The sequence below is a fragment of the Poeciliopsis prolifica genome, unplaced genomic scaffold, assembly GCF_027474105.1.
Source record: "Poeciliopsis prolifica strain line A6 unplaced genomic scaffold, Auburn_PproV2 SCAFFOLD039, whole genome shotgun sequence".
NCBI classification, from domain to species: domain Eukaryota; kingdom Metazoa; phylum Chordata; class Actinopteri; order Cyprinodontiformes; family Poeciliidae; genus Poeciliopsis; species Poeciliopsis prolifica.
The window spans coordinates 1,029,363-1,056,331 of NW_026562414.1; the positions used below are offsets into that span (position 1 = coordinate 1,029,363).

Consider the following 26,969-nt stretch of genomic DNA (forward strand, 5'->3'; position numbering starts at 1 on the left):
TAAAACATTTTTTTAAATCTGAAATTTATAATATTTTGTATATCCAAAGCTTGCACAAGAGTACAGAAGCCAAGAGGGGACGTTTTCTGCGTATACTTTTTCCCGATGGGTTTTGCTCCAGATAACGAGTTAATTTCCCAGTGGTTGTGGGAATGGATGGTTGTGGTATCCATTTGAACACACTAATCATCTGGCACTAAGTAAAAGAGGAGCCACTTAAATGTTAAAACGCTGAGCTCCTGCAGTCCATATTCTGCGAGCATCTACTTCACATGTTTTGAACCAATCTATGTGACCCTGATTGTTCAAACATGTCACCCTCATTAGCCTGGAAATGGGGACAAGTGGGAAGGCCCTGTTGGGATGCATGACGATCTCATTATGGGGCGAAGCTGCCTCACTGGAGCGTAACATCCCAGGCTGGGAGGGTGGGTGTTGGTGCAGGAGGGGAGATGTTGGAGTGTTGAGACTGGGACTGCAGCACCATGAGGTCCGCCACAGAACCCACCCCCCCTCTCCTGCTTTTGTTTGCCAGGCAGGCCTCCTTTGTTTAAACCCTCATTAGCAGCACTCAATAGAGAAAGTTTTGCAGAACGGGAGGCGTCGGTTTGCAGCAGCTCTCCTGGCTTCTTGCAGAGCTGATCCTCCATTACTTTGCAAAGTGACATCGGACCTCAAACAGCTCAGGACAGCATGGACCTTACAGATTATGGAGCTGCAACCATGAGGAGGGGGAGTTATGATGATGCAGCTGCTTCATTGCACCCTGTGAGTATTGATCCAAAGTCTAGAGCCAACTTCTGTTTGTTCTGAAATCACAAACAATGGTCTGTACTGGTGGTTTCTGTTGTTGGATAGCCAAAACTATTTACATGTTTCCCATTTAACATTAACAGACACGAAGCATGAATTTGATCTATTAAATTTAAACCCTTCAAACAGGACATTCAAGTGAGACAAGAAAAATCCTTTCTTTTTTCTATTGCAAATTTCAACGACTCTACTGAGGCTTTTTCTGAACCTGTGTGCTTCGCCCAGATGGGACTGAGGTTCTGGAAATACTCCTGCCGTCGGGTCTGATGGAAAACATGTGGAAAGGCATTTCTTTTTTTTAATTTTTATTTTTTTAATAACCAACGGAATGAATAAGAAAAATCTTTTACCTAGCTTTCAGTGGATTCCCAACTTCGTCATTTTTATTTGTTAAAAATTAGGTAATATTTCCATAAATCAAAATTAAACTACAGTTTGCACCTCATTCTACCTCTAGGGGGCGTAGTGAGGCACTTGACTATTTTTTTCCCCTGTTTTCTTGGGAGAGGTGATTCTTGAAGATGAGTGAAAAATATTAGCAATACAAAAAGTATTATTAATTAAAAGTATTTAAAGAAGAAAGGAAAATGTTTTATTTCTCCCTTTAGTTTTACACAAGTATGCCGAAAGCTTCAAAGCTTACAGTGATGTTCATTCACAGCCAGAGACGCTGCAGCAGGTGTCGGCCCGGTCACCTCGGCCCCCTCATGTCCTTCACTTTGCCCCTCATGTGGCAGCGGGGCCTGGGTTGCAGACGGAGACCCAGTTCCTGTTTGTTTGTGTTTTGCTGTGTTTTCCTTCACTGTCTATTATGCTTCACCTAATTACTCAGTCCAGCAATTAGAGCACAAAAGCCGCCAGGATGAAAACGCTTCTTGTTTTGTATTAAACACACACAAACAAAAGCTCAAACTTGTGTTTGAGTCCATTAGGAAAAACTAAAGCATGATTAAAGCCTTTTCCTACTGACTGTGTCATTACTCTTAATTTAAACATGGCTTGCATAAAAGTGGACTTTTTTTCAACTTATATGTACTGTTTTAGGTTGGTGACGCTTATTCTAAATATGATTTGGAACAAAGATAAATACCAACCATAGGAGTTTTGTTGTCATTTTAAAACTCATTGTTTCTGTTTTTAGGTATTGAAAAAAAATAAAAAAAAAACCCTGTAACTTATTAAAAATACCATAGATGTATTTTCTGCCATGGAATGTTGAGATTTGTGGAAAATGATACTAATATAAAAAATGATCTAAAAAGCATCCTCTGTTGTGGAAATTCAATGCAGTTATTCCATGAGAAAATAGAAATTAATCTCATCTTTGTTATTATATAATATTATATATATTATGTTCTCATTTTTAATCAAAAGCCATTTTAAAGCTGGAGTCTCAGCTTGCAGATTCCAACTCTAGTTTATCATGTAGATTTGTTTCAATTAAAAGAGAAAAAACATCTTATTTTATTTCATTTAGAATGCTTTCATGTATATTTTCATGGTCTGATCAAATCATGTTTAATTTAATTTAATCCATCTCTCGTCTTAGTCAGAGAAACATTTTCATCCAGAATCTTTATTAGGAAGTCACCAAAGTCTTTTCCATTATAAAGCTGCAATGCCTAAATGAACCTTTAACCTCTGCTTCTTCTTCAGCACTTCAGACATTTGGCTCAGAGGCGGCGCTCTGCTCCGTCCCTGGTCTTTGGGAAGGCCCTTGGGATGCCTTGGCCTCTTATCAGGTGCGAATCATTTATCTGAAGCCATTGCTACACGTAAACACACACGTAAACACATGAAGGTGCATTCACACACATGAACTGAGCTTCTAAACTTCAGAAAACTATAGAGTTTCCCTCAATTTGTGCTGTTCTCACGGGTATCTTACTTGTTATAACGGTAGAAGCGCTGAATTGAAAGCTGAACTACAATGATAATAAAGATAAATAAGAGAAGCTAGGTTTCTAAAAAAAAAATCAATGTATTCAAAAGCTAAACAAAAGGTTAAACCACCTGCTATTCTTACTAATTCTATTATTAGGAAAGTTTCAAATGCCAACCTATGTGACCACATTTGCTTAGTCTGCAGATGTTTTTACCAACGAACCTTAATCTTCCATCTAATACTGATTCATAAAATGAAACAGCTTGAATGGAGCAGTTGATGAACGGCATTTATTTCCGATGTATTTTACAAAAACATCTTTTCTGTAGTTTTCTTCTGAAGTTCCCATGCAGATCAAAGTCACAAAACAGCTGCAATTATTGGCTCAAACTAATACTTTTAAAGTTTGATATAAATGGTGGGGAAAGTCAGTCAAATTATATATTAGACTGAAATATATACAAATATTTTCTCAAACTGCTATCTGTTTTGTGAAGATTCTTGGTCAGAATTTCCTAAAATAATCCCAGGGAATGATGCTGCCACCACTGTACTTCAAAGTTAGCGACTCTTTTTCTGTTTTCCTTCAAATGTTACAACAGTTTTTATAGCCAAAAACAATTCAATTGTGGTTTCAGACCACAAGACATGTCTTTCGAAGTTAATGTTTGCAAACATTAAGCTGCCTTTCTATGTTTTCTGTGGAGTCATGTCCTTTCAAAACACAGAACTTAGTTTATGATGTTAGACAAGAAAAAAAGATTATAAAAATGTTTCTGTTAATATTTCTCCAAGATGAATTGGCCATATGCCCAAAATATTAACTTTGATACAAGAACAACACAATAATCTGGACAATAATCATTAAATTTTTATGTTTGAAGAGTTTATTGTGACTCTTTAGCCCAGTAACAAGAACCGTTCTCTAGTTTAGGTGTCAGACTTCAGAAAGCAGAACTGGCTTAAAACTTTGAGATCAACGAGAGTCAGAGACGATTAACAGTTTTTTTTTTCTTATTAATCGAAATGATGCATTCTGTGTTGATAATATACAGAATTATCTCTGAAGTGTGGTGATCTAAAAATGAGAGATTAGTGACTGAATACGTTTTATTTATTTATTTTTTCGTTACTAAAAGAAGCAAAAACCAAACATCAGATTCTGTCCATATCACAATTGCATGCTACGTTTTCTTGATTTATCACATAAAAACACATTTAATCAAAGTTCCTGGTTGCTATCTAAAAAAAATTTGAGAAAATTTAAAGGTTATGAGTACTTTATGAAGGTACTCTACTTCTTCACAAGCAGGTTTCTGTTTGACTCATCTGTGTTTGCTTCCTGTTTGCATTTGTTTGTTATCTCTCTGTTTTTGTGTTGATTTATGGTTGGTTTTGTACTTCATTGCATTTTTAGTGTCTCAAAAATAAGCATTTGCTTACATTATAAGAAATTTGACACAGTAATTTAATACACAGTGTTACACAATGTAGGATTGTTTATTATTCACTACTAAATATAAGTAATGAAGCTTCCAAATATCTGCATGTTTCTCAAAATCAAACACACACAATTGATTTGAAAGCCTAATTTGTACTTTCAGTAAGACACATTTTACTTTTAATAGTGTTAGAATACGACAAAAACATAAAAATGTTACACCTCAGATCCCCACACAAACAGGTGGCAGCACTCAATCTGAAAGTCACACCTCACGCAGAACGAACAGAGACAGAAGCAGACTTCCTGTCCCCCTGAACCCACCATGTGTGACACCTGCCACTTGCCACCATGTTTACTACTCAGTACGGCCAGGCTGGCCTCAAACACAGATGTCTCTCCAGGGGTTTTACCCACAAACGTTTTGAAACAATACCCTTAAAATACTCTTAAACTTTCCTCTCTGTCATTTTTATGATTTAACAACATTTGTTTGTTGCGGTTTCAGTCCGTGCTTGGATTTCTACGAGTCAAACCCGTGGAATGTGGCAAACAAATACAGTAATTCTTAGAAAAAAAAATGTGACTTAATATAAAGTTTCCAGATTTTCATTTTGGGCAATTTAAAGATCACAAATCTCCTCAAAGACCAGTTTTAGTAGAAAATATTGATAAAACTACAAAATAAACAAACTTTTGGACTATTAATGAATAACTATCTCTGCATTCGATGAGCTCCTCTTAAAGTTAAATAATATTTTTACATATGTAATTTGGCATTATACATCTAAAACTTTTTTGATTTGATTGATAAAACAATATTTAAGACACAAATGTTATTTGGAAGTTTCTAAGGATGTAGCCTTTTCAAATGTAGAGGGCCACAAAAACAGATCCTCTAAAATAAAATGAAATTTTATTTTATTTTATTTTAGGAAATATATTTAACTACTCTATCTTGCTTTTGACCTTTTGATAGAAGGGTAAAAGCCAAAAAAAAATAAAAAATCCACCATCACACCTTCTACCTACTTTAAATTTTATGAAGTCAGACATGTGGGCTCTGTATCGACCCATCTTGTTTATCAGACGTTTAACCTTTCCAAGCCGTCATCATCGGGGGCTGCGTGGAGACCCCCGTAGTGGTGGGCGGCTTCGTCAGAGCAAAGGAGACAAATGTTATACACAACCCACCCTCACAAGACCAGCCAATCAGTGCTCAGACATTCAACATCATGGAGGGGGCCGGGCTGTGGGTGTTAGTTTCACTATGGTGGGTATCCACTGACGTACACATGCTGAGGTTTAACAAGGTTTTTATTCTTCCTTTATTTATTACGCTACAATGTTACAAGTGAAAAGCATTGTCTTTGACATACAGTGAAGTTAGAAATTACAATTTTATATCTAAATAATAATTAAAAGGCTTTATCCATCAGACAAAAATGCTGTTGAATTTTTGATGTTTTGGGGTGAAAAATTATGACATCATTTGAAAATTTTTTTTTTCCAATTCAACCTCACAAAGCGAACCTAGCTACAGCGAAGCAAGCGTCGTATTGACAACACCACAGATATTAGATCATGCTCCAAGTTCACTTTTTTTTAATGTTGTTTGTTTTAGAGTACCAAAAGCTCTCACACTGTTTTATTTGTCTGCATGTTATGAGTCACCGATTGTAGGCCACAGAAAAACCGGAGGGAAACCACCTCCGGGGAAGCGATTTGAATATCTGCTCCTAACCAAGAGGCAGTGGGATGAGCGAACACCAAAGCTGGTTTCACACTCGCTCAACGCAAACCAGTTCGATCTCTGCTTCGACTGGCTTAGACACAAACATCAACAAAAGTGACTTTCCTGGATTTCTTTAATCACTTAAGACAGCGTTTCAGTAATAAATATGATCAATTTGTTTATCATACTTGACAACCTTATTCACATGTTTATTGGAAAATGGTTGCTAGTTTTGCCACACAGAGGGAAAATGATCCCCTTTGAAGTTTAGCTGCACCTTTGCGTGGTGCTTCCTGATACTTGCAGAGCCTTTCTTCCCTGAGTGGGCAGTTTAGTCTTAATGTACACACACAACTTGATCTATGTGAATCTAGAATGTCATTAAAAAGTTTATTTCAGTAACTCGATTCAAAAAATGAACTGCATCCCATAGAGTAACTCTACACAGAGTGACATATATCAAGTATTTCTGGTCATTTTGATCTTTATGAATTACAACCTTTAATAAATACCAGTTCAGTTTTATGGAAAACTAGATTAGGCCATAAAAATGGCAACCTACCGAAACATATGTGCTTGCAATTTTTGGTTCCTTTTCCATTAATTACTGCTTTGGTGCGATGTGTGTCTTGTGTATATTTTCTGTGGGATTTAGGTCAGATGAGTCAAGTTGCTAACAAAGCATAGTGACACCATGGCCTTTAACGTGAGTATTGTTACTGTTTTGTGGGAAGATGCCAAGACCTGCTGAAAAACTGCTGATTTCCAAAAAGAAAATCCAAAATTTACCTGAAACGAGGACTTCGGACCACAGAGCAATTGCACTTTTTCTCCTCAGTTCATGTCAGTCGCTTCTAATGTTGTCTCTCATTCAGTCTCGTCTATATGAATCTCTCCCGAACTCTTGAATCAGCATTGCTGCAGGACTCAAAGGATGCCACTTTACGTGTTGATAGGCATTTTTTTCTCCCACTTAATTTTCCCATGATATTCTTGGGTACACAGCAATAAACACTTACAGTCAACACACTGGATGTAACAGAAAGTTATCTTCTGAAGTCGAATTTCAAAAATAGAGTAAGTAAATGAGTTGAATTACTAAACTTTTTAATGATCTCCTAAATCGTTGAGTGAACTGTCTTTTATTTGGATGAGTCTGTAACTCCCCACAGCAAATTAAAGTTTGCCCTCATCTGTTTCTGCTCAGACAGCCGGTTAGAGGAAGTTGAAATATTTTGAAGTGCCTTTGAAACATGAGTGCTGTACATGTCTGGCACTATAAAACGTTTAATATCAAAGCTTGTATAAAAAAGAACATAGCTGTATTAACAGTTCATTTCACGCTTTTGCTTTAAAACCCAGTTTCAAAACAGCAAAACTTTTTTGAAACCTTATAACTTTGTGTAAAGCGGAACCACAAGTAAATTTTTTAAAATGATGAAAATGAACGACTATCACATTCAACATTTGAATGTGCATGGCAGAACCTAAAATTAAGCTGGTGATTTTACCCGATAAGTCCCAGCAATAATTGATTCAGCATTTTGCAACCATATAAACTAAGTGAGCTGCCTATCACTACCGTTCTACAGTATTTAAAGACAGTTGATGTGAAAAGTATTTGACACTTTACAGTTTTTTTTTGTTCAACCCCAAATGCAAAGGACTTTTTTCACAAAGAAGCTATTTACGTGCAGTGTTAGCATTATAGTTAGCTAGGCTAACTGTTTCCATCTTTATGAGGACAAACAATTTGAAACTGTTGCAAATGTTGCACAAAATACCAATTTGTGTTGTACAGAAAAGCTACAATTCTGATCTGTGTGACATTTTAAAATAAGATGTAAAGAATAAAGCCAAAAATGTTTGCATGTCTGCTTATCATGCTATCAGTCACTTTTCTTATGATGTTTTGCTCAGAGAGCAAAACATGTAATAATGTAATAATTTACATGGCCTCTGGTAGTTAATATGAATGCTTTTACATAAATAGAGTATAACTGAGTCGCTTTAAATGTTAGTTATATGTCATTAGTGTGAATGTAGGTCTTTTTACATTGTTGTGCTGTTATAAAGAGTTTTGGTTTTCACCTGCTGGCACTAGAAGTTCAGAGTTTTGTACTTCAAATCAAAAAGAACCAAATACAATTATCCTGTGATTGAATACATAAATCTTTTACAATTAAATTGTGAAGAGTTTTAATGCTAATGATGTTCAATTCTACCGACAGTATATGACTGTTTGAGGTTTTCACTACTCAAGGTCAATGAGAACGAAACATAAATCAAAAACAAACCAACAATAATAAAATATAGAAAGCAGGAAGTGTCCACAACTTGCCTGGATTTACCCTTTTTACCCTTGTTGTTTCAAACTGATACTAACTCAGACCATCTGCTGTGTTTTTCTATTGATGACCTTTGCAAATGTGTTCATTTGAATACGGTGATTTCCCAGCAGTTTAAGGATTTGAACTTCTCTTTCCATTAAAGGCAGGATCTAGGAAACATCCTTCATTCTTCTGGAGTCTGTTTGGCCTGGTGAGGCTGAGAATCACTCATGCTTTAGTGTGTGTCCTCTGGCTCAGGGAAGAGGCTCCCTGCTGGGTGTCTGTTGAACAGAGTCCATTTGTCCTCGGTTTGACCAGCGAGAATGGTGAACTGCTGTTGGACGAATGCGCCCAAGTCACTGAGGGGACGAAGACTAAGGAGCGACACCTGTTTCTTTTCACTGATGTCCTCATCTTTGCAAAACTAAAGTAAGTTTTTTCTACATTTCTATGGAGATAGCATTTGGATTAATCTGGAAAATCAAGTTGAGTGGATTTGATTCATAGGCTTATAAATCAACTGTTCTTTCTTCTTCTTTTTGGAGGGCTTTCTGTTGAAAATGCCACGTGTTTGTCACAGAGTAAAATGGGGAAGTAGAAACAAACTGTGTATTTTTGAACTGCACGCTTGGAGTGTTGGGGAATCTCCCAGCAACGCAGCCCAGCCATACGTAGTCATTCTGAGTTTACAATAATAGAAAAAGAAAGCAGGGTGCTTCCCTGTAAGAAAAGTTATTAGATGGGGAAATAAAAGGTATTCCTTTAAAAAAAATTGTTTTTCTCAGATACCCATTTCAAACCATAAGTAATTTTTATCTGCTTTGAATTTAAGTCAAAGTGCCAATACAGATACCAAATAAAAAAACTAAAAAGTCTCATCTTGCTTTTCTAACCCACAGAATTACTTTAAAACAAATCTCAACAACTTTCACTGTACTTTGTCTCACGGCTCAGATCTGATCTGTTTGTAAAAGTCGGTGGAAGTTTTATAGCTTATGAGTGGGAGGATTTTCACAGTCATCTCTGTACCACAACCTACCCACTGTTCCTGTAGGTATGCTCAGCTGGGACAACAACACGCTACAGTAACCCTGTTCATGAGCACCAATTACTTCCACATCATTACTCATTTTCATATTTCTTTTGGAGAGGCTGCCAGTTGTTTGGTCACGTGAAAACAATTGTTTACTGTGTCTGGGTTTAGACACTTTCGAATTTTTTCATGATTACTTTAGTTTGGGGATCAGATGTTTGGAAAACAGCTCTGGATCATTGACTGTTATAGTTGAAGAAGGCAAAACCAATTGGAAAACTACAAAGTCTTTACAAAATAGTCTTTCACATTGTAATAGCTTTGGTCAGCTTTTTGTTTATGTACCACTGAGAATTTCTACCTACACACACAATCACAAACGGCAAAGGGGAAAAATGAAGAGACCACTGCAGTGAAGCCCATTGAAAACCTTCTGGTTGTTCCTCCAAATATTGATGTCTGAACTCTTACTGAGTTAAAACATTAATATTGTTGTTTCTAAATGAATATGAACTTGTTTTCTTTGCATTATTTGTGGTCTGAAAGCACTGCATCGTTTTCATTATTTTTACCATTTCTCATTTTCTGCAAATAAATACAAATTTTTTGCTTGGATTTTCAGAGACATGTTGTCAGTAGTTCATAGAATAAAACAACAATGTTCATTTTACTCAAACGACTACACATTAATAGTAAAATCAGAGAAACTGACAATATCAAGTGGTCTCTTATTTTTTTCCAGAGCTGTATGGATGTAGAAAATTTGGTTTCAAATGGGATTTTTTAAAAAGTTGCAGAATTGTTAATTGCTTATATAGGTTTGATGCTGGTCAAGACAGAATAAAAAAAGGCACCCATCTATATATGTGCCACGTAAAGCTGCATCATGCACACCAATCCTGTTTAATTCACTTTAGTCAAACTCTGGCTTGTTTGCCTAGAAAGTCCAGTTTGTTTGGGGAGATGTGAATGTGTAATCGATCTCTGATTTGTGGTCCTCCTACAAACGGTCTCGGTTCAGTCGGTATGTGAATGCAAAGCAGACTGGAGACCGCTCCAAAAGCAGGAAGTGAACTACAGTGCAGGACATTCTAGTTAAATCTAACCAAAACAAGCATTTTGTTGGATGCTGTTTTGTTGAGCATTTCACTCAAATATCAGTCTTTTAGAGTACAGGTAGTGAACTGTACTTACAGGGAAATTTATTGACATGTCAATGAACACTAAGTATGAAAGTATAAAAGTATAAATAAATCTCAATCATAATTTCTGAATGATAAACAGTGAATGTAAACCTCTTTAAAATGCTCTTTAACTACAAAACTCTTCAAAACAAAACTATTTTCTGATCATTTTGTTTACAAAGTCTAAAAGAAAAGTCAATAGATAAGATAGAAATGTATGAAACTGAGACTTGCACCACATAGATGCCAAACACAGGCATAAGTAGAAATCAGAAAAACGATTTAGCGCTCCTATTGCTTCTCTTTTTGGTTTTGCTGAAACAGGTCAACGTCCAGCTACCGCCTAAAGCAAAGAGTGAACCTGGAGGACGTTTGGCTTTGTGACTTTGAGGAGGAAGAGGAAGAAGAGGAGGACGACAGTGGGACAGCGGGGGACGTTGATCCCAGGCTGACTCTTGTCCTGGCTTGGGCTCTCACTTTTTGTCTCGTGTGTTTTCGGTGAGAGGTCAAACCCAACACTTGACTCACACACAAACAGTTGCATGTAAGCTGGTTGATTCACAAGTGTCTCAAGCAGGATCATGCATTTGTGTAGCAATGAGTATCTTCATGTGATCATTACTTCATCCATGCAGTTTCACCACTTTTTAAGCAAGCAAGAACAATGAACCCCTAATTATTCTTTCTTTCAAAGTGAAAGGATATTAGGTTTTTAAAACTTTCACTGAAAAGTGTGACATCTGTTGTGGTGCGTTCACACCAAACGCATTTTATGCGTCAGGCATGTGCGGTTTACATTCAAAGTCTATTTGAAGGCGCTTCAATGGTGTCTAAGACACGCAAGATGCGTCAAAATTGCTCTGGTTGTTGTTTTTTGTTGCCGGCCAGTTTGTCAGATGCTCAAAATGTTCCCACGGCTTCAAATCATGCCACACTGGTTGTGCAAAACGCGCCTCCATGGGCCATCATCGCGCCTCCATATAGACTTTGAATGTAGACCAGAGATGCCAGTCGCGTGAAACGGTTTTGGTGTGAACGCACCAGTAGGGTATGTCTATTCTACACCAGCTTTGAACATCTAGATTGACATTTTAATCATTAGTCTTAGCAGAATAACTCAAGTTAAGACAGAATGAATGGATGCCACACATTCTCAATTGAATTTAATTCTGGACTTTGACTAGACTTAAATGCAGTTCTGGATTTATTTGACGAGGCGTGTGCTTTGATAGCTCTATCTGTATGTTCAAAAGGAATCTATTATTTACAACATGATTTTATACTTTTGTTTGGGTCTCAACTGGTTCCAAAAAATAGCCAAAGCGCTTAAGAAACTCACTGAGATGATTTTGGCAACAAAAAGTTGTTTTTTTTTGGTGTCTGGGAAATGACCCCTGTCAAAAATCTTCTGAATATAAATTCACAAATCAGCAGCACTCCCCGGCATCTAGCAACCCAGGTGGAGCTCCTGCACATTGAGTTAGCTACATTAACCGCTGTATGCCCTGTACAATATCTGCTAAAAATTACAAGTGTTTTGTTGTTGACTTACCTTACAGGAACCACTTTGTATTTCATGTTGGGAGTGCAGGTGTGCATGTGACAAAATATGAAAATGTGAAATGGGAATGAAAGCCTTTGGTGTAAACGTTTTTTTTCCTCAAAATGGCAAGTCATTAACCGAGAATATGTCCACATATTCTGTAGTAGAATGGTCATATGATGTGTGGCCTTTCGGAAAATGAGGAAGTATCAAAAAGAAAGTTGGCCCTGGAGCATCACAAGACAAAAACTCCACAACAAAAATAGGAAGTTTGGACATCGCCGCAAAACACGTCTCCGTGTGAGGGAATTAACTGCAGAGGATGGCAAGAAATGCAGGCCTTTACTGTAAGGATGAAGTGCAGGAGAAACCTTACTCATCCTTCGTAGTCAAGACTTTGTGATTGGCTAAATAGGTATGAAAGTGTATTTTTCCCTGCTGTGAATTTCTGATCACTAAAGCAGCACCAGATGACAAATTGCTCATTTGTGGTGCTCAGTGACTCCCACGTTTCTCGCAAAGTCAGCACAATCGAACACTGGGACTGTGTTTTTCACCCATTTTTGTATTCCAAGAAACTGATTAATACCCAAGTGGGTTTTGAGTTGTTGTGTTTGAAGATGAGAACCCTTCTCTTTTCGTCTGACTGGACTTGAGTTATGATTCACTGTGTGAACGTTTCACATTCACTTCGAGTTGGAGGCTTACATAAACAGCGTGTTTGCTTTTTAACAGACAAACGTGAGTGCAGGCCGGCATGTCTGATGTTTTAATGCCAAAGCCTCACAGGTGAGCAAGTGGAGGCGCGTATTTGGGTCGCCGTCCTGTTTCCACTGGTGGACTCAAAGCCACCGCAGCGCTGTATGTCTATGAGGAAGTGGAAGGAGTCTGAATGGGGCATGCCGTGACGCTGCTTCCTCTCCCCATGACTGAGATACACTTTCCACCAGAGTTGTTAAAAGACGCAGTGGGTGCGCGGCTCGTCTCATTCCTCCCACTGTCAGCAGAGAAGCGTGTTGGAGTCGCTCTGTGGATTTAGTAACTCATACCATGCTGTTTTCTCGCCCACAGCTCGCCTGAGGTGAAAGAACGCTGGTCAGATACTCTTCACAGGTGAGGTCAATATTTGATCCTTTGTACCAAATTTATATATTTTGCATATTTTCTGACAACAGGTGCAGCTAAATGTTAAGATCAGATGGACTGTTGAGTTGAAGCTAAAAATTAAGTCATCAAATTTCTGAATGAAGGTTTCAGTTAATATAAACATAAAAACTCATAAGGATTCACTGATTAAACTCTAACACCAAGCTTTAATTTTCAATTTTAAAGAATAAATATATATAAAAGAGAGTTTAGAGTAGATCTTGATGGAAACATGCAGCATTTTGAACAAGTTTTATTTTTATCACCATTGCAGAAAAATCAGAGACGCAAAAGCGAGGACTGGTTGTGCTTCTTTCTCACCCCCGGACGTCCTCATGAAGGTGTTGAGTGGCAGCATCGCTGTAAGTCCACACTGCCACGTTAAACTGGAATAACATTGAACAAAATTTCAAGATAACTGTGACACAATTCCACTTCTCATAACATCTGTATTTTGCTTACAGACTAAAACTCTAACAGGAGGTGGAATGGAGCAAATAATTGTGCTTACACCGGAGGTAGGTCAAAAGATAAACTTATTGTGATCAATAATGTGTTTTTTGGGGGGTGGGAGGGTAAATATATCTATATGCATATTATGCAAATGTAGATATGTGCAGCATGTACAGTACAACTTGATATTGTTGCAAAAATCTGATAATGAGATGGGAGGTGACTGCTTATGCCTATGGTTACATAACCTATGATCATTCAGTTTAGACATGTTGCTAAGTGCTATGTGGTTTAAGACTGAAGAAGAGACCCATATTCTTCTGCTTTTGCTCTTGCATGCTCATGTTCCTCTTCCATGTTCATCACCACATCTCTTTTCCTTTATTATGTTACCAGGGCGATGCGAAGAGCTGCGCTTTGTCAAAGCAATTGAACAATCAAGAGGAGCGAATGTCACAGTCCTCTGGTGAGTTTGAACAGTTTTTGCACGTCTTCCTGTGTTTCTCTCTCTCTCTCGAGTGGCTTTGGTGCAGGTCTTTGCCACCGTGCAGAGGGGGAGGGCCCATTAGATTTGAAAAATTAACCACAGAGTCAAGAAAAAAAAAGAAAATCTATTGCAAGAACAAGTGAACAAAACGAACTTTCATTTGCACCATTTGACTCAGTCATGTGATGTGCTACCAGATTATGCTAACAATGCATTTGTCGTCTTCAGAAACCAAATGGAACCTGGTGAGGAACAAGATAAAGCTCAGGAGGACTTCCAGCAAGGCAAGCCATGCAAATAAAGGCACCAAGAACCAGCTGTTTGGGCAGCCACTTAGCAACATCTGTCAAGATGACGACTCGCTTCCCAAACCCATCACAGTAAGTTTATTTTTGCAATGTTGAACCTAAAAGGAAATATCAAAATATTTACCCCATGTTTCTGAACACCAAACATCTACTTAGCTGCATGTTTATTCACTGCATCTTGCTCCCATCAGGACCTGCTGCTGCTGCTGAAGAAGAGGGGCCCGACTGTGGAGGGAGTGTTTCGGAAGCCGTGCAACACCCGGCTCATGAAGGACCTCAGGGAGCAGCTGGATAACGGCTCAGACGTGGACCTGGAGGGTCAGCAGGTCCATCTGCTGGTCGGACTGCTCAAAGTGAGCAACACAGAACACTGACATTCTTAAGATTAAATCGCCTTTTTTTTTTTACAACTAAAAATATAATTAGTTTGCAAAAAACTCACATTGTTACAACAATTTACTGCACTGGCTGCTACCTGTTTTCCACCAAAGCTGCCTTAGACACTAAAGAAACCTTCTGTACTATGAAGAATCTTAAATCATCATAGAAATGTTTTTTCTGTTTTCCTGCAGCTCATCACTATTTTTATTTGATTTTTTTGCAGTGTTTTCTGAAGGAACTTCCCCTCAGCCTGCTCAGGTCTGACCTTTACCCCAGGTGGACAGCAGCTCTGGACCATGAAGACACTGAGCAGCGAACTCTGGAAATCAGAAAGTGAGTAAATCTACACCCACTCCTAACTGGTCTTCCCAGAGACATTTGTATCACCTGCATCCTCTTTTCAATGGAAGGTGTGGTATTTATATGTGGAAGGACATCTTTTGGGGGTTTTTTTTATCAATGCTTATGCGGTTAACAGCAGACAAGGGTTTTTCTGAGTGGAGATTTTTTCCGTAGAGTGTCCCCACTGTCCTCCATCTGTAGGCTGTACAAAAGCCACTTCTTCTTTCTGAGTCTGATCAGTTTAAAAAAGGGAACAAACTGAGCAAGTTGAAGACCGCTAAACTTACCTCCTTCCTGTTCTTTTTCTCTTCCTTCCTCCACTGCCAGGGTACTTGATGATCTTCCGGGGCCCAACAAACTCCTCCTGCAGTACTTGGTCTGCCTCTTCCACTGCATCCTGGAGCGCTCAGACATCAACAAAATGGACGCCTCCAATCTGGCAGTGTGCATCGGGCCCACCTTGCTGCAGCTGGATGGCACGCCGCTGGACAGGCAGAGGGAAAAGATGCAGAAGGTAGAAACTCTTGAGATGAATGTGCTCTCTCTTTTTCTGCTTTGAAGCTTTGTGGTTAGCTGTGCAGAAAACCTCACGAGTTTTCACAAGCCAGATCACACTTGCAGGGACTCTTACCTCTACAATATGATGTAGTAATGAAATTACGTTATATCTGGTTTGTTTTACAATCTTTTTCTCTTTTTTTTCTGCAGGCCACAGAACTAACTCAATTCCTGATTGAGAACTGCATGATTCTTGGAGAAAATATCCCATGCTTGCTGGATACAGATGAAGGTAATTAAAGACTAACTCATAATCAGAGTCCAAAGCCTTTGAAATGATTTTTTTGGGGCCTCAAAATATAAAACAATTGATGACTCAGAAAATTGGGAAATTCAGTTTTTTCTTTAACAGTGAAGCCATTTTCATGTTTTGGATCTTTAATTGTATTCATATTCTATAACCAATTGGGGAAATAGGAAAAAAAAATCAAGTAAACAAACTTTTGCATTTTAAATTTAATGAACTTTGTAGGCCACCAGTAGTTCAAATTTGCCTGTTTTGGCCCCAGGGGCAAGAAGTTTGGACACATTTTCTCCAGAGACTGAACCAACACATACACTTTATATATATTAACTGTGTCTCTTTCCTACCATGTAGACACCCTGTCCTCTGTCCACCATGACTCTGCGTACGACAGCACTGACCCGGATGGCGATGGAGAGGCGGGAGAGAAGAGTAGCTCCACAGATGGAGACCGTGGCTCATTTTCGTCCTATTCATCCCTCAGTCCCAGCATAACCACCTCGTCCTGGCAGTCCGACGCCGCCTTTGACAACAAGGCTCCCTTCAACCGCCGCTGCTCCGAGCCCATCCTCCTTCTCCCAGAGAATCTGGAGAACCTGCGCAGCCATGCTAGGAGCCACGACGACTGCTCTATGCAGCGGGACGACTTTGACAGCCAGCCTCTGAAAAAGCAGATCTCAGACGACTCCTTCTTGCTGAAAAGCCGTGGCGGAGCCAATTTGGTTTTGTCTTTCCCCAAGCTGAGCTGCAGCTCCAACATGGATCTGCTGCCCTACATGGGCAAGGACTGCTCCTGTTCTTCCCTGGAAAGCACCGCCTCAAACCAATCGGAAAGCTCCGTCTTCACTGGTTCCCCCATGGACTCGCCAAGGTGTTCCAAGAAAGACAACAGTCAACCTTTGGTGATGACGAACGGCAAGCTGGACATTCCCAGGCCGATTTCAGAGGAGAAGAGGCGATCGCAGTCTTTGAGGGTGGCCTCTAAGGTCCTGATGAGAACCAGGAGCTTGGGTGCCTTCAGCAGAAACAGCCTAAAGAAAGACGCTCAGAAGGAAAACTCCTTCCCAGAAACTCTTCAGGAGGATTCGCAGAGTGAAGCAGATCCCTCCACCGATATTGTGAACAAACCACGCCCTCTGTCTGCCATTGAAGTGTTCAAGCAGGTGGACAGCAGGCTGCCCTCCAAGCCTCCATCGTATGAGCAGGCTGTGCAGAACATGGCGCCCCCGCCGCTTTACGGCTCCATGACCGTACAGGATGCCGTAACGCAGATCAGGAGGTCCCGCCCTTCTTCTATGAACTATGACCTTCCAGTCAGAGAGTACTCATACAACCAGGACTGCTTCTCTCAAACGATACAGGACACGGTTGTGGAGCGGCGGCAGCTGTTTCGCCAGAGGGCGATGTCCGAGTCTGTATCCAAAGGCCAGCATGAGGCGGTGTCCCGGAGATGCAGCCAGCCAGTGTTTGAGGAATTTTCATATGCAAAGGAATCTTATGTTTGAAAATACTAAAAACAGTTCCTCGAAAGTAGAAATAATTTAGTTGAAATTGAATGAAGCTAAAGCAAAGAGTTAATTTCTTTCTGTCCCAGATTTAGTCACAGTTTTTGTATAGCTGGACCTCCAATGATGGCAGCAAGTTTGGAACATTGTAAATATGCTTGCAGCTCTGTTTTTGTACAGAAAAGTTTATTTTCACCTTTTTGTTTGAATGAATATCAGTGATGTGCCTCCTGTGAAGTTGCACATCCCCAGTAGTACTATTAAAGTACAAATATTACATTATATGTAGTTACCATGATAGATATTTAGTCTATCGCCATGAAGCTATGAACACAGTGTGCTGTGGATGGAATATGCTATGAGTTTCTATGTTTCGTGTGTTAATGTGCAACACGTGACATCAAGCACAGTTCATTTTTCTTTCTTGTTTTGCTTTTTGTGAATGCACTTCACTTTTCAGTCTTCCTCTTCCACTACACTAAAGCACTTTTAATAATGACTAGTTATTCTTTCCCTATTTGTATGCTAAATTGTAAATAGGTTTATACACCAGCAGACACAAGTGTTTGATACTTGTCAAGCCCAAATAATATAAATGGTTCTACATGACTCTGTGAGAAAATGAAATAAAAATAAAATATGAAAAATAAAGTAAGTCTTGGCTGTCTTTTTAAGAGCTCATATTGGAAGTCTTTGATTTAAATAAACGGAGTCCTCGGTTGTTGCATCCTAAACTCATTAGCAATATAATTAATGAGAAAACAGAGCACATAACTTGCTGGCCTCCACTTCCTTTTACTTAATGTGTTGCATAATAACAGCAGCCAACCTTATTGAGAACAGCATGTTCTGGCACACGCTGCATGCTAAGACTGATAGAAACCAGACAGTGTCACATGGACGGATTTGGTTTTTCTGCGAATTGCTGTTCCTCTTCTCTGTGACGGTGAGATGGGCTGATGCCACCGCTTCTTCCTTCCTTTCTAAAACATATTTTACCGTTTCCTTCCTTAAGAAGTTGATTGAATTCATTGCAATGTTGCATTTGGTTGAGAAAGAGCAGGCCTTTGCAAACTAGTACATAAAATATTCAATAATATTGAAAGGGGGAGATCTTTCAACATATTACGCATTGTAAAAGTCAAACATTGCAAAGTAAATTCGCACAATTGTCATCTTAGACCTCCATTTAACATGTTTGATCACACTTTGAATTTGAGAAAATCAATGGAGACAGAAACTAGAGATCTTGTTTTACGAAATGATAAATGCTACTGGAAAAAGCATTATGAGTTGCAGAATTGGCAACAGAAGTCATTACAAATTTGAAATAATCCTCAGAAAGGTCACAATATGAATCATACGTTTCTATTTAAACATGCACACCTAAATTATTAAAAAGCAAACATGAAAAATCCTAAGTCAACGTGTTTGTGCAACTGTAATGAATCTTGCACAAGATCTTTGCCACAAATAACTTGTGGTTAGATAATGGACGGTTTCCAAACTCTAAACACCAACAATAATTGTTCACATGATGCTAGAGATTCAGATAGACAAACAAACTCATGAAAGATTTCACATGAGAAAATATCTGTAGGGTAAGAAGAGAGGTGGGTGAAAGTAATTACCCATCATGCCGAGTGAGGGATGATCTGGGGTTGTTGCAGATGGTCAGGTCTCGGTTCAGCAACAGTATGTGTTCAAGAATGAGGTCAGCTCACTGTCAACATCAGAATAAATATCTCTTCAGATTAAATATGGCTGTTCTGCCTATAAGTAACTATCTGGACTTCTAAACATTAGCATGGAGAGAAATATATTCTCATCGGCTTGTATTGCTAGTAGTAGTTACCCTGGCAACTTAGCATGACATTGCAGTGAAACACGTCTTGGAGACCCTTTGCATAATGCTTATTACATGACTTTAGATCTGATCAATCTAAGCTCTTATGGTGTACTGACACCTTTGGGATCTTGGTTTGAGGTTATGATCACTAACTGCTTGTCTGAAAGACTGTCAGATATCATTGCTTTTTATTAAACTGATATAATGTAATAAAAAACATTAGCTGTTGTTCCCGCTGAGGAGGCTCAGCGGGGCGAGGGGCGGGTTGAACAGGTCGCCAGTCCAACAGGACAACACAGGGCAATGAAGCATGCAAAGCACACTGAAAAAAGAGAATGGAGCTCCAAATTACAGAAATCGGTCACAATGAACACAAATTCACTTTATGTTTGCTGACATTGACAACTAAATAAACTTAATAAATTAACCTCGAATAATTTTACTTGATTACTTGTGTGACCAATTAAGACATTTTTTTTAAAGTGGGAAATGCCATCGTTGTTTTCAGTGTACTCATACCGAAGGGCAACTTTGAGTGTTCACTTAACCCAACCATCATGTCTTTGGGCTGTGGGAGGAAGTCAGTACCCAGACAGAACCACACATGCATGGTGAGAATAGGCAAGCTTCACAAAGAAAGACCCCAAATGCCTAAATACCCATTGAGGGGATTATTTATTGAGCCAGGTGATTGGCTGATTTAAAAGCAATTGAACAGATATGCCTAATAAAATGGACAGCAAGTGTCTTCATCTCTTGTGTTTTTAAATTGCTGTTTTATCATATTTTTGGACATTTTGGTTATTTTTCTTAAATCTTTTGCTTATGAAAAACAAAAGGTTTTGTTTTTCACAAGCAAGAATATTGTTTTTGCTTATGAAAAGCAAAAATAGTGTTTTCAATCAATCGATTGATTGTCCTGTCAATCAATTGACATGACAATGTTCGATTGTCCTGTCAATCGAACATCAACCCGTATTTTTGTTCGCCGTTTTAATATTTTATCCTTTGCTCCTTTCAATGTGAGTCAATGCACACGTGTTTATTAACAGGCTACCTTTGATGTGGCAGCCATTATGACCAAGTCCAGCAGCTCCTGACAGCGAGCTTTGTCACGACTCAGCTTACTGTGACCGCTCGTCGATAATGAAGGCAGGAGAAATGCACACTGTGTCATGAGTGCTCAGTGTGATGAGCTGCTCAACAATCAGCAGTGTGAACATGTCCTGCAGTAAATATTGGAGCGACAGTGCTCATGTGAAGTGTGGGTTCAGCAAAATAAATGGGGACACAGTGTCGATGAAGATAAAAGGGGTACAAGAACTTTGGCAGATTTCTTATGCTGTGTTGCAATAGAAATGTTGTGAAGCAAATAGGCCATATCATAAAAAAGCAGCACATCATCTGCATTTTTTCCTCTTGAAAATAATTATATTTTCTCCATGCAGCGCCTCCCTTGCTTGATTGAATGATCATTTCTGCTTGGTGAACATTTTATCAAAAATATTTGCAAAGTGGCATGTTTGCGAAGAGGTTGTAGTCTTGCTCCTTCTTGGTGACATCAGCTAAGATGAAGATTCAAAGAAAATGTAAAGGTCTGTAAGTTTCATACAGAGGAAAATAAAAACCCACAGGTTGAAGATTGAAGGAAGAAAAACAAAGTTACCATTGCCAGTCATTACAAATGCTTGAGGCAATTACTTAGTTTTGTTTGCTTAAATCATCACATTATAATTTTACATTTTGTATCGACTTAGCTTATATTTCTATTAAAATTTCTCAAATTATATAAATGTGAGCAGAAAGCCAAAACAGAAAGAATCTGCAAGGGGACAAATGATTTTTAAATGCACTGCAGGATTTTTGATTTCTGACTGGTGACTCTAAGACAGAGAAATAATTGAATAAGTAGCAAAGTTCAAACAATGGAACCTCTCTCTTTTCCTGCTTCCACAAAAGCTGTTGATGCACCTTTTGCGCAGTTTCAGCAACCATTGTTTTCCCCACAGATTATATGTTTTACAGCCATGTGTAACACTTCACTTCTTCACTGTCCAAGATAAGACCCATTGTTCTACAATGTTGAAGCCGCAGTGATAACTCTCTTATTGACGTCAACCTGGAAACTTCCTGTCTGTGTTTGAAGAGTGAGCGGAGAGTTTAAACGTTTAGGTTGAGTGAAAAGAACTTCAGATTCAAACATCCCCAAAACAATGGGTGAACGTGTGAAAGCTTGCCCTGCTGGTTACATAATATTATGGCTCTGGCTAACGAGAACAGGCTAAAATCAGTGGCAAAGCCTGGCCCTTTGCTCATTTTAATAAAGAGTAATGATTTGGGACCACTGACGCATGAACAATGCATTGTGCACTAAGGGATGCAAAGCCCAGTTTCTCATAGCACACAAATCCCTCGAATGAGTGGATGCTCGTTATACAAAGAAGCATATGTTACTGCAGCTATATTTAGCTCTACATTGTCAATAAATATTGTGGTGGGGGCTAGATTATATAATAGCAGTATTACAAAAATTATACTTGACAGTTCTGTAGAGAAAAATCCAGATGTAGATTGAATGATTGATAGGTTCAGCTCTGACGTCACTCTCACAAAGCTTTGACCTTTTCTCCTCCTGCACACAGTTTAAGGTTGATTGCTGTCCTACTTTTCTCTGACACTTTCGGTCTTTTCAGTACGTAGGGCTGAGAATGCTGCCTGTGGTTAGGCGCCGTGTTCAGCTGTGTTTCAGGTTTTTACTAAACACCTCATGCTGCCCGCAGCTTGTTGTTGGCAGGGAGCAAAACAAATGTGTTTTCAAGTGTGCAGTCACGCTTTCCCTGTTCACCCCACATGCACGCTGAGCAGTCGATGTTGCACATACTGCCTGTTCCCAAAGGCCTCTGTATGTAGATATTCGGTTTTATCACGATGTAACCATCAGGATAAAGTGAGAGTGTCCAGACTGGATCAGAACCTTTAAAGTAACACTCTAGAGAAAGTGTAGGTGTGCAACACTAGGAGGATGACTTTTCACCTTTTGGCTTTTTATGCAGGATGTGGTGTTTGCTTCAAAAGATTATATTCAGAACTTCTTCTTTTTTTCTGAACTACCTCTGTCTTTATTAGCTTTGGGACAGGGGGAAGAGAGCTATCAGGCACTTTTACATGAGGAGAATATTAATTTAAGCAGCTGTTCTGAGCTTCTTGTTCTTGTCCGGGTTTAAGTTTATTCTTAAAGAAACAACCAAACAAGTGTCTCGGTGTTGATCTGAACCACAAGAAGTTGAGATCATTTATTTTTTGCAACACGGCAAAAATAGTCTGCAAATAGCAGGAAACATATAAGCTGCAATGAAATTCCAAGAACTGATGATAGAAAGAAAAATGTAACGCAAACATGTTCATTTAAGTTTGCATAGTGACACCACAGCCAGCCATAAGTGTTCATAAATAATTGGTTTCTGTGTTTCAATTCTCTTAGTTATACATATTTGTTTTTTTAAATAAATTTTTGACAGTTGGGTACAAACTGAAAATATCTATATTTATTGTATTTACCAATCATATCCTCTGAAATTTGAAAACTATAACACATCATTTAAAGTTTGACGTTTTATTCTTTTTTTTTTAATGTCTCAATCGAATTTACTTCATCGGCACATAAATAATATTCCTAGTTTTCAGCAAAAAGAGACGCAAAACAATGAAAAAAAAAAAATAAAAAAAATGTTGCTCTTGAACGGAAATGACGTCACGCACGCGTCGTTTTCTTCCTGGATACGGTTGCTACAACCGTTGCGCTTCCTAAAGTTGTTAGCTTCCAAACAGACAACTTTACTCGCCAAGTGTCAGCGCCAAGTTGAACTGAATCTCGGTAAATAAAGTTCGGAGCGGCTTCCGGTCCATTGCTTTCCATCCTGCCTGCCCCAGAGAACCAAACGGGATGTACACCTACTCAAGTCACCCCAAACCCGTGGAGATCCGCAAATTCAGAGATCTGCCCGACCCGTACGTTTCTCTTCAAACTGTTTAGCTAAAAATGATAACGCTGCAAGTCTGTTACTGTTATTACGCTGTGCTTGGACGAGCTTACAGGTCCAGATTAGCAGTGTACGTTTTGCACAGTGGTTCTCAAGCGTGGGGTCGGGGCCTCACTGTGGGCTATACAATACAGGGCCTTGAAATTATTTTTAGGATTTAAAATACATTTAAAAAAATTTGACTACTGCTTGTATGTTTCTGTAATTTAAAGATGAGTCAAAATAGCTTAAGAAAAATAAAGTAAAATCAATTTATGTTATCGAGTTATATTCTATGTATGCCATTGCTCAATGTTTTTATGTTTTAGGTAAAGGATTTTCAGGTAAAAAAGTCCTTCACTTTCACTGTAGGACAACAACTAAAAAGTATAAAACCCGTTGATTTTACAATAGTCAGACAAGTCAGTACAAATATTAGTCAAATTTTGGTTTATTTTCCTTTTTCTATGGTATCACTTGACATTTAAATAAGAAATTACCTCTTTAACCTGCATACTTTAACTGTAAGTTCACTGTCTGATAATAAAATTCCCATTTCTAAATGAAAATTATTTAATGTAAAGCATTTCTTTTGTTTTATGAGCTATTCAGAAGTAAACTTGCAGTGTACTTTAAATCATACACCTGCTACATAAACCAGGTAAGCCAATGACAAGACATTCTTCATCTGGGTTTTATGCTGGAGAATAATATTCAGGGCCTCCTGTTTAATGAGACTTCTTGCTTATACAGATCAGGTCTTAATCACACTTGAAAAAGCTGAGTTTTTCTTTGAACTCATCAAAGAAAAACAACATTTAAATGTGACAGAAAGCAAAGGTACAAAAAAATGAAATTGGGATTCACTGCACTTTAGTAATGAGTTTCACAGTCAACAAACAAAATGTCTGAAAAAGCATTTTAAACACTCCTTCTGTATGTAAATATAACATTACATGGATCAGTTTTTCTCTCTAAATGACCAGCATGACAACATTAAACTGCTGAAGATTTTATTGCTTCTCTTTTGTTGCCAAAATAGGAGCCAGCTGCAGTATGGAAACATTATGTATGATCGTCGGGTCGTCAGAGGAAATGTCAATGGCGAGCAGATTGTTTCAAAAGTATGGATGAAACATCTTTGTTCTCTTTTTCTAAATTTTTGTCATTGTTATTATTATTATTTAAGTGAATCTCCTTTTGGAATAAAGAAAGTAGTTTTGAATTTTGAATGATCTTGTATCCCCCAATTTCAGCAAAATAATCAAGCAGACCCCAGTATGCAGCAAAGACAGCAGGCGTACAGAAGGAGAGCTATTGCTCGAAAACAGGCCAAGGAACAGTTAAAAACCAAGACGCCTGAAGCTATTCAGGGCAGACAACATGTTGAGGTGCAAACAGGTGAAACATTTTATCTAAAATGGTTTTCCCATGTGCTTTAGAACCCTGCAAACAAACTACTGTCTCTGTTATTTCCAGACTCTTTCCTTGAGGAGCTGAGCAATATCATTCAACTTACTGAGATGGATTGTCAGACCGACGAGTTCCTGGATAAACCATCGACTCCGCTCTTCATTCCTGCCAAATCTGGGGTAGATGTTGAAACGCAGATAGAGGAGGGGGATGTGAGTATTTTCAGCAGAAATCCAGTAAAGATAATGTCTATATATGGACAGACAGACAGTGACTACAGGGTAAAGCAAACAATGCATCATCTAAATATATGTATCCCCTGCAGCTGTTTGACTTTGACCTTGAGGTGCAGCCTGTGTTGGAGGTTCTGATTGGAAAGACGATTGAACAGTCCCTGCTGGAAGTGATGGAGGAGGAGGAGCTGGCCTGTCTGCGGGCCCAGCAGAGGGTCTTCCTGGAGCTCCGAAACAACGAGCTGGCAGAGGTGCAGCGTCTGGAGGAGCAGGAGCGACGCTACCGAGAGGAGAAAGTACGAGAGCAAGCAGCTACGATTATTAAGCATTCAACACTCTTACATTCATTTTGATTTCATTTTGATTTCTTATGCAATCAGTGGTTGTGACTTGATAAGAGCTATTTTTTATGTTTTATGGTGTGAGCTGTGGTTTTGGTTTGATGAATGGATGGATGAATATAGTGCCTCAATTGGTACTATCATACTCGAAGAAATATAAGAACACATTTTCCTTTTGATTCCAGGAGCGCAGAGTTGCCCAGCAGAAGGAGGTGCTAAAGAAGGAGCAGGAAACCGCAGAGAAGATCGCCGCCCGGGTGTTCAGCCAGCAGTACTTGTCTGGACTCCTCCCTGCAGTCTTCACCGCTCTCAGAAAACACGGCTACTTCTACGATCCTGTGGAGAAAGGTGAGCCTCTTCAGCTTTCATTGTTCTGCCACAAGAGGGTGTTGGCGCTCTATGAGTGCCTGCATGGAGGCTTTTCCATTGCATGTTTTTTAAAAATATATATATATTTCTGGTGTTATTTTTGCAGATATTTCAGTGAATTTCATACCATGGCTCCTTGCTGAAGTCAACAATCAATTAGACAAGAGATACGCAGCAAGACAAGTGCTGGACAGTAAGACACTCTGTTTTGTTTTGTTGTTTTCAACATTTTAATTGATCACAGCTTCATCAATTGCTTCAGATGTGTCATTCTAAAAACGAAGCATGGTTAATTATTTACACTTGAAATGTTCAATCCACTCTATCATTTAGCATCCGTTGTCATGTTTTGTGAAGTTTTCAGAGGTTTTCAGAAACATCATGGGCAAGATTTAGAAACTTCCATGTGTTCTTGTGTTTTTCTTTTCTTTTCTTTTGCAATCAAGTACCTTCCCCTGCTCCAGTGTTCAAGAGAGTCTGAATACTTTTGCAAAGAAGTGTAATTATTCAGAAACAGGCGCAGTTGCATGCCTGAAGTGACTAATGGACATGCCTTTAGAACTAATGGACAAAAATCATTTTACTAGTCCCATCTATGAGTTACCAAAATATTTCAAATACTGCATAGTTACAACGCTTTTATCTAGCGCCATCTACTGGTAGTTACTAAACATTACACAGCTCCTGGAAGAGTAGCAAGAGCTTCACAGAGCAAAATACGTTTTAAAGATGTTCATCTTGTGTGTCTGTTTCAGACATCATCTATGAAGTCACCCAGAAAAGACTGCAGGAGTTTAAGAATATCAAGTCGGATCAGAGCAGCAATGACTCATGAAAAGATCAGGTGATCAGCAAATGTTCCATCAGAAATAAAAGTCATAAAAAAGTATTTTTATCTTTCATGATTCAGTTTGTTAATTGAAAAAATAAAAGTGCTTTACACTGTTTTGTGATCTGACGGATACCCTTTGGGTTATATTTAACAAGCTACCTTAGCTTTCATACTAAGAAATATATTTAGTTGGTTTTGTTGATCCAGGCTCTTAAGAAAATGACTTCTGTGTATATGAATAAACCTATAAAGCTTTGCATACATGTATCCAACTATCCAATCAGAAGGCTGAGTCTGCTTTTTGTTAATGGTCACTTTTATAAAAATATTTTAGCAAGCGACGCCATGTCAAAATCCTTTTCTCAATATTTGAAAGTGATGATTGTTTCTCTCAGGTGTTCAATTTCTTTATTTGAACGTAACCAATCATTTCAGGTAAAAATAGTCTCTGGGTGAAACTGTCACCCATTCAATGTTCATTTATGTATTGGTTTAAAGAGTCATGGATGACATCACTTTAGGATA

General features: G+C 38.7%; 2 protein-coding genes across 2 annotated transcripts; both read left to right on the plus strand.

The window, feature by feature from the left end:
* The first annotated feature begins 608 nt into the window (after positions 1–608).
* On the plus strand, positions 609–18,039 carry tagapb (T cell activation RhoGTPase activating protein b). The gene is made up of 14 exons (XM_055054410.1): positions 609–768; positions 2,470–2,555; positions 8,463–8,633; positions 10,746–10,919; positions 13,036–13,077; positions 13,385–13,472; positions 13,575–13,628; positions 13,960–14,029; positions 14,279–14,430; positions 14,550–14,711; positions 14,963–15,072; positions 15,409–15,595; positions 15,790–15,871; positions 16,238–18,039. Exons 1-14 carry the CDS (start codon positions 694–696, stop codon positions 17,386–17,388), a joined length of 2,604 nt encoding a protein of 867 aa, XP_054910385.1. The 5' UTR covers positions 609–693; the 3' UTR covers positions 17,389–18,039.
* A 4,976-nt stretch (positions 18,040–23,015) lies between these two features.
* Positions 23,016–26,501, plus strand: rsph3 (radial spoke head 3). Its single transcript, XM_055054377.1, has 8 exons — positions 23,016–23,245; positions 24,299–24,380; positions 24,513–24,657; positions 24,736–24,881; positions 24,995–25,198; positions 25,429–25,591; positions 25,719–25,805; positions 26,368–26,501. The coding sequence occupies exons 1-8, from the start codon at positions 23,181–23,183 to the stop codon at positions 26,445–26,447; spliced, it is 972 nt and encodes a 323-aa protein (XP_054910352.1). The 5' UTR covers positions 23,016–23,180; the 3' UTR covers positions 26,448–26,501.
* Positions 26,502–26,969: the final 468 nt, after the last annotated feature.